A 7,878-nucleotide genomic window follows, 5' to 3' on the forward strand; every position below is an offset into this window, starting at 1 on the left:
TTTGATTGGATTGTGAGGCAAGGGAAGCCAGCCGCCTCTGGCATCCCTTGGCATGGCCCTGACTAATCACATGTTGGCAGGGGCATGACGTGAGCCTTGTCTGATTGGTCAATCCCTCCATTTCTTTTCACCAAGGGAAGCCAATTTCGGCTAGCCTCCTCTTGCAACAGAGAGTGCAATCTACTGTTTCACCATAACATCTAGAGCAGTGTTGCCAACTTGGCGACTTTGTCGTTAAATTCGGCGGCTTTCCAAACCCTTCGGCTACTTATTTTTGTCAAAAGCGACTAACGACTAATCTAACGACTTGTAATGGTGTTATTAGGGACTTTTCTGGTGTTTGGAGACTCACGTATTGTTCTGCAGTTAACGAGCTGCCGTGAGTAGGGGTGCAACAACTAATCGACTTAATCGATTAAAATCGATTACCAAATTAGTTGCCAACTAATTCAGTCGTCGATTCGTTGGTGATGTCATCACGTGTGTTTTACGCGCCGTTAAGCTCCAACGTTATTGGTCTTTTTATCGGTACTGGAGACATTTAAAAAATATATGTCATGTATTATTGCTACAAAAACATTATATAATGTTTTTGTAGCAATAATACATGACATATATTTTTTAAATGTCTCCAGTACCGATAAAAAGACCAATAACGTTGGAGCTTAACGGCGCGTAAAACACANACTAAGTACATCTAGACGTTATTTTTTATAAAACCCCATACCCTCCACAGACCCCTGGGCCTAATTACACGGCAGGCGGTCTCGAAAAAATATATAATATTACTTCCACGCTCGACAGCACGAGCTCAGAAAGGACGAGACAGCCGAGACGAGTACTACACATATTATTGGAGACGAACGAGCCGCTCTACCAGATCGAAGTCATGAGATGGATGCACGGGCGCAATTACCATGAACGGCAGTCGTCGATAGTAATGGACTCCGGACCGACAAGCGATATAGGTATCGATGACACGCCAGACGTGTCTACTGACAATCGATGTCATGACCGTGTGCGTCCACTGTGTCGACACATCTTAGCACCGTCAAGTCCACAGTATCGTACCCAGTGGACAGCCGATCGCTCGTCATACGTGCTGGTCGGTGTTGAACGGCACCAGGGTTCATATACGGTGTTGAACGGCACCGTACATCAACTGAGTGTTCATTCTCTTCGAAATGTACCATGACGTGAGATACGGAGTAGGCACCGTTATACGGGAAGCAATAGATTTAGCAATATAACATAGCGATATTGTCAGCGACAACCATATTCATAATAGCGACTGACATAGACACTGTGTTCTGACTTCTAGACAATGACTAAGAACGCTAGAGATAAAGTTTTCTAATTCCTTCATACAAGATGAGTCTTAGCACAGATGAACTCATCTTCATGGTCAAACGATCTTTATAGACATGTCATTTGCAAGGACGTAAGAGTATATAAGGAGTTCATATATAATCCATTCAACTGTAATTTCTAGATTGACAACTGTCTCCGCTGTCATCTTCGATAATGCTAACAGATGAGTGTCGTATGATATACAATATTAATCTTTATCGGATAACGACCGATATTCACGGTATTCAGCTGTTAGTTCCGCGGTTCGGATGTTAGGTGACTTTTGACCGTTCCCCACTGCTACTCGTACTGAGTCGCAAGACAGTGTCTTGAGCTTGTTCATATTTAACAAGCGGTCAGTTTTGCGTTATCTTACCACTATTTTTCGTAGTAACTACAGGCTAAAGACTTATATGACTATACTAACAGAATTGCCCTAGTTGTACAAACAAAATCTTAGCTGACTATAGTTATAGATTAGTTCTATTAGACTTCGTAATTTATTTACAAAGTTGGTCTTACATCGTTTATAATTTGTGGTTTTGTCTATGTTCATAGGTTATTTAACACGGAGTTTATCATGACAACTCAATAACTATGAATCATGACATGGTACACCGAAATATTTACTATCTATCTGAATATCGGACCGTGTACTCCCGTACTACTTTTATGTAAAGTTTACGAAGTATGTCAAGACGGATTTTATAATTGACCAGACGTGGAAAATGGTACGAAAACTCCACATGCTACTACCTAAGAATCATACAGTAATATATATTGACATTATAAATAGACTATTACATGGTTAGAACATTTCATATGATGAAAAAATGACAAGCGAAAGAAAGTGAATTAAAAACACTCTATTTGAACGCTAGAATAGAACTCATTGAAACCACTTAACGTTCCTGAAACCTCGAACTTGTCCTATCATACCGGACTAGTGACACCACATGCCCGACCTGAGTAATCTCGCGAACTTGACTCGACCACTACACGAATAACAAGAAATACGAAAACGCGATACCAGGTTCCAACATAGACAATACCATGAAGCATAGAAAAAACTAGTATCACTAGTCCAAACAATCCAAACCAACACTTCACTATGAATACAAATGCGTATCGAGCGCGCACCACACAAACCTACCATCGGATACTATTTTTATTGCTAATCTTTTGCTCCCGACTCGATACTAGCAATCCGTACTACACCACACTGACCTCACACTACCGATCAATCCGATCAGAGTATGCTATTAAATCAAACGCATGCCCTTTTTATTTTGAAAAAGTCACGGTGTAGGTAAGGCCGAGACGCAGCGCAGCTCGTCCCCGAGACGAGACTCTGTCCGAACTTGCTGAGCGCAAACGACTGTCGCGTCGCGTCGCCACGGTGAGCATCGCTCAGTGAGACTTGGTGTGATATTATAATCGCCTTTGCCGTGTTCAACTCCATTACATCGACGGACTCGATCTGGGTCAGTAGGCGTGCTCGTCGTCTTCGATCTCGGGTAGTAGCCACGCTCGCCCCGTCTCGCATAATATGTAGTACTCGTCTCGGTTGCCCCGTCCCTTTCTGAGCCTCCGGTGTGTTGCGCGACAGTAATATTCATATACCTTTTTTTTCGAACGCCGGCGTGTATTAGGCCCAGGGTCTGCGGGGAGGGTTATGGCGGTTTTATCAAAAATAACGTACTAGATGACTACATAGTAGTAAGTTTGCTAGGAACTAAAACCTAGAGCGTTTGCCGCTTAAAGCACGGCTTCCACCTGTTCAAACAGTACGGGACCTGGTTCACTATATATAGGATTTAGAAACCCTAAAGAAATAGCAGACGTACACCGAAATTTATTGAAGTTTATGTGCTCTAACAATACTTTTCCTCTAAGTGTCGTATCATACAGACCTAATATTAAGACCAGGCGGCAGTAGACCATGTCTCGTTGATTTTGAATTTGTGACCCCTCACATAGAACCAAGAACACTTAGTGATTAAATAGAGTGAATCAGATAATAGAGATCATCTAAAGTAGACAATACGAAATCCTCATATTTGATAACAACGAATATTATAACACCTCGCAGCATACCCACCACATAGGACACAATACAGAAACAATCGCATCCGCACTGTACACCAATATGGGATAATATGTACGAGTAAAAAGAGATAAGACAATATAAGACATACAGACAGAGGCAGATCGCGGAATGTTTAGCAGCGCGGAGAACACATACATGAAACGAGAGTTGGCTACAAGAAAACAAGAACAATCACAATAACAAAATAAGAAGAGAACAAAATATGAAAAAGCGCAGTAGAACTTTCTTTGTCCACTTTAAACGTTGCACATAAGCCGCGTAGAACAAAAACAACAAACACACTTAGCGCATACACGGCATCTAGGTCAATAGAGACTGTAGACATCACCAAGAGAAGATAAATTTATAATTAAATATACATAGAGAGTCAAATGCTGTGTAAAAATAAAAAAACTGATCGTTTTACAAGAACCCCTTGCTTTGTAGTCATAACACAGCTAAGCACCCGGTGTTACAGTTCTGCCCTAGCCTTCTACTGAAAGAGACGAGGTAACTGCAGTTACATATAACAAGGCGAAGGCCCCCAGGCTACCCAGCCTTCATCTCACCCGCCCCTGAAGCGGAGAGCATATCTCTTCTGGCGCTCACGCGCAGCATCTTAGGTTCTTCATTCAAACTACGTAAAAATCGTGACAAGGCCAAGGAAAGGAGTTTTTACGTTACGTAAAACAAGTATCCCAAAACCTTTATCGAGCTTATTCCAGACACCAACTGTGTTTAAATTCTCTATTACAGTGCAAAACAAGATGCTGTAAGGTTTATGCACGTCGTCACTGCGGGTCGACCCGCTAAAAACCTTCTCAAATGCACAGACTTTGCTACAACCAATGCATTCACCGCACCTTATCCTGATGTCTTTTACAGCCTCCGGCAACATGCAGTAATTACGTCTTGTGCAATCTTGTGAGGGCGATTCAACAAAAGGGACACAAGACGAAACTTTCGGTTCCACGCGCGCGGACGGCATAGAAATCCCCTCAGACATATAGACTATCAGACTGGGTAATCTTAGACACTAAAAAACTTTTAACAGCAAAACCCCATTGTGTCCATCAAAATGTTTAATATCCTTCATTAATCTAATGGTCACAAACAGGTCTAACAATCGAGCCCCGTCAGCAAAGCAAATCGATTGCAATCCGATTTCGATCGGATGATCAATCGATGCGTTACCAACAACGAAACGAGGCCCAACCGTCGGTGTCACGGCCGTGCGTCGCTCAACAACGATAGCCAAGGGCCGGCTACAAAGGTTTCCTCTCAAGACCTAAGCACGGTACTCATTACGACTGCAATGTAAAAAAGGTACAGCTGCACTTTACATTTACGTACCCATCCACTGACATAAGCGGACAAAATCTCTACCCGCGACGACTTTTTCGGCGTCTGTATCTGCATTCATCTACTTATGTAACACCACTGGTGGATCAATATGCTGACCCAATGTATTAAGTGTGTACCTTGATGTCCAACCCCATAACAAAGGGCGTGCCTGTACATCCACACCAGGGACAGTATACAATATATAACACACGGAGGACCGAAGAGAGGAAGAAGGGTCCCTGACGTTGGCCTGTTGTCCAGAAAAGATGAGCCAGATATTTCATGGGAAAACGTCGAAGTACGGTGGCGGAGACTGCGGGATCGAAGCGTGATGTAACCACTGGGACTGTGCAGAGCTCTTCACAAAGGCCCTGCCTGGGCTTGTCCCGTCTCCTTTGAGTCCAAGAAAGAGCTTTTACGGCCCCTAAAAACTTAGCAGCGCACCGACGGTGGCCGTGCGCCTGACTCCGAACCACGCGGCGGAGCCGGTCTTACCGACCCCTACAACGAGCGGTAAGGGCGTAGCCAGAAGGTTGGTTGACCTCTGCTACGTGCTGGACGACCCAGCTGGTCGTTGGGCTACCGTACGGCAGCCACCACCAAAGAAGCCCCGCACGCCGACGTGCAGGCCCGACGCGATCACGATTGCCGATGCCGATCGTCGATGGCCGCCACGGTCGATCGCTCGATTGGGCGATCGACGATTGCCGATAGCTGGAACCCGAAAAGACACGGACTCTCCTCCAAGCTGGTACAGCACCAGCCCCGGAGCACACCTGGGGAGAGTGTTAAAGCGGGTGAAAAACACCTGGACACCTGTCATGCCGGGAAAAACTCGACAAAAGACAGGACTCTCCTCCAAGCTGGTACAGACCAGCCAGGAGCACACCTGGGCAGAGCGGAAAAGTGGTGGAAGGTGCCGCCAGCCTGAATGGGCGCGAGAGTAGCCGAGGACCCACCGCGCGAAGACCTGGGGCGAGCGGGAGCTGTCCAAAAGCTGCAGCGGGTACGGAAAGTAGCCGGGCCCACCCACCGCGCCGAGGCCCTAGGGACAGACCCGGAGAAGGCAAGCGGAGCCGCCAAAACCTGCAGCGGGTAACGGAAGTCAGCAGAGGCACGCCCCCACCGACGCGAGGCCCTGGAAGACGGACCCGGAGAGGAAGAATGGCGCGAGTTGCCAAGTGGAAGCCTGCCGACCGAAAGCCTGCCGCCGGGCAGACCGGAGAGCGGTACAGGTGCCGAGGAAGGAGGGCCCTAACGACGAGGACGAGGGGCCCCTAGGACCGAAGAAAGAAGAGAAGGACTCTGAGTACGTGCGGCACGGCGACCAACGGGCGCGGTACCGCCGGACACACGTCCGAGGAAGGACCGAAACCCGGTGGACCAAATAAGTCGCGGGTAGGGGTGCAGCGTCTGTCGCCTGGGTCGACACCGATGCAGACCCGCCTCACAAGAAGCAAGCGGTGCTGCGGCATGACGCCCGTGGGAAATCTGCACACAGGGTCCACGGCGCTATTTTGGATTCAAAACGGAGAATTTAGCCGAAAGGTGACAAGTTTGCATCCCTGGACAAGATAACCAAAATCCTTGAATCTACACACAGCAAATAAACTCAAATGAAACACGAGATGTAAAAAGGAGATCACACATATAGTCGATATAAAACTGGCCGCTTCAATCTGAAGAGCAACTAAAACAAAACACGGGAGTGTATCTTGTTCTTGTGAACACTAATGTTATCCACGGCATACACAGAGATCACAAAGTTCTTAAGGAGAAAACTAGTTGCTAAAACAAAAACACGTTAGTGTACCTTGTTAGCTAATGTTAGCTATCTGACATTAACCTTAAACATTGCACTAATATTACTCACTGAAACCTTGTAAAGCCGGTCCCGCATGCTGGCTCTTACAGAACCGACTAACTCCCCTTTCGTGTATGTACAGCTGTCAACATGCCCAGACTTGTAGTGATTTTCACCTCGTTTTATACTTTTTCGCCTCATTCTGAAAGAAACAGGTGAAATTTGCTAACGTGACGGCCATCTTTGTGATGGTGACGCGTATTGTGCGAGACCAGAGACCTGTAGTTCACTGAGCGGTTTCACACAAAAAAATGTGTAACTTCACAGTTTTACGACACATTTTTATTTTTTTGACTTGCAAAATGTTCTTTTAATTTGACAAACATCATATGTGTAATTCGTGGCACAATTCAAACGGGATCGAAAGATGACTTTTCTCTCTCCATTGACTTCAATGTATAATTTTCCGCTTCCGGGGTCCCATGGGTCGGAAGTAGATGGGCGGGACTTCGCCTCTCTGTGCCCAATTTATTTACTCTATCTTTGAAACATAACAAGTTAAACAGTCTGCCAAATTAGGTGCCACCCAACCACTTTGCATAAGCCAGAACGTCCCGTACCATCATCTTGTTAACATCACATTATAATAAAAGCAATAAGACATTGCAAAACAACTATTACAACCGAGACTAACAGAGTAGGACAAAGGACAAAGAGAGCACAGGAGTGGCATTGACAGGAGAGTACCTTTCCTTCACATGGCGGTAATGAACTAAGTTCTTATGCAACACCTTTCTAGTTTCCAAATAGACCTACAGATTTCTCTCTTCCTATCTGTACCTCGACCCATGTCTCTTTGAGGGTGCCTATTCATTTATCATCACAAACTAAAAAGAAAAGACAAAAAAAACAATTATTGGACGGGAGCAAAGGACAGAGCGTATCATTATGAAAGAAATCTATGTAAACCTTCATAGGTGAAGATTAGAAATATACCAACAACAATAACAGTGTATGACATGTTTTTGTTTTGTTTTGGGAGGAATGTCAAGACGTCCCTCTCTGTACTCTCATCGAGCAGCGACAATTAGTCTTTTAATTTACTTTTCAATCAACAGAAACTTCAACTAAGATCGGCAATTATGTTTATACAATCATTTAAGCCATTTTGTAGCAAAAAATAAATAAAAACATAATTAGTAACAGATGTAACATTCCAGATGGCAACATGTGTTAATAATTCATTGAGTTATGGTATAAAATGTGAATAATAAACTTTCTTATTCTGTCT

The 7,878-nt window shown here is 44.8% G+C and overlaps 1 protein-coding gene across 3 annotated transcripts in view; it reads left to right on the forward strand.

The window, feature by feature from the left end:
• LOC104956763 (cAMP-specific 3',5'-cyclic phosphodiesterase 4B-like) overlaps positions 1–5,315 on the forward strand; it is a 106,976-nt gene extending 101,661 nt beyond the window's left edge. For all 3 annotated transcript variants that reach the window (XM_010784295.1, XM_010784296.1, XM_010784297.1), the window contains one exon: positions 5,302–5,315. In XM_010784295.1, coding sequence (XP_010782597.1) covers positions 5,302–5,308 — 7 coding nt within the window. In that variant the 3' untranslated portion in view covers positions 5,309–5,315. The remainder of the gene's footprint in view (positions 1–5,301) is intronic.
• The last annotated feature ends 2,563 nt before the right edge of the window (positions 5,316–7,878 follow it).

The sequence above is a fragment of the Notothenia coriiceps genome, unplaced genomic scaffold (assembly GCF_000735185.1).
Source record: "Notothenia coriiceps isolate Sejong01 unplaced genomic scaffold, NC01 NC01_scaffold00026321, whole genome shotgun sequence".
Lineage (NCBI taxonomy): Eukaryota > Metazoa > Chordata > Actinopteri > Perciformes > Nototheniidae > Notothenia > Notothenia coriiceps.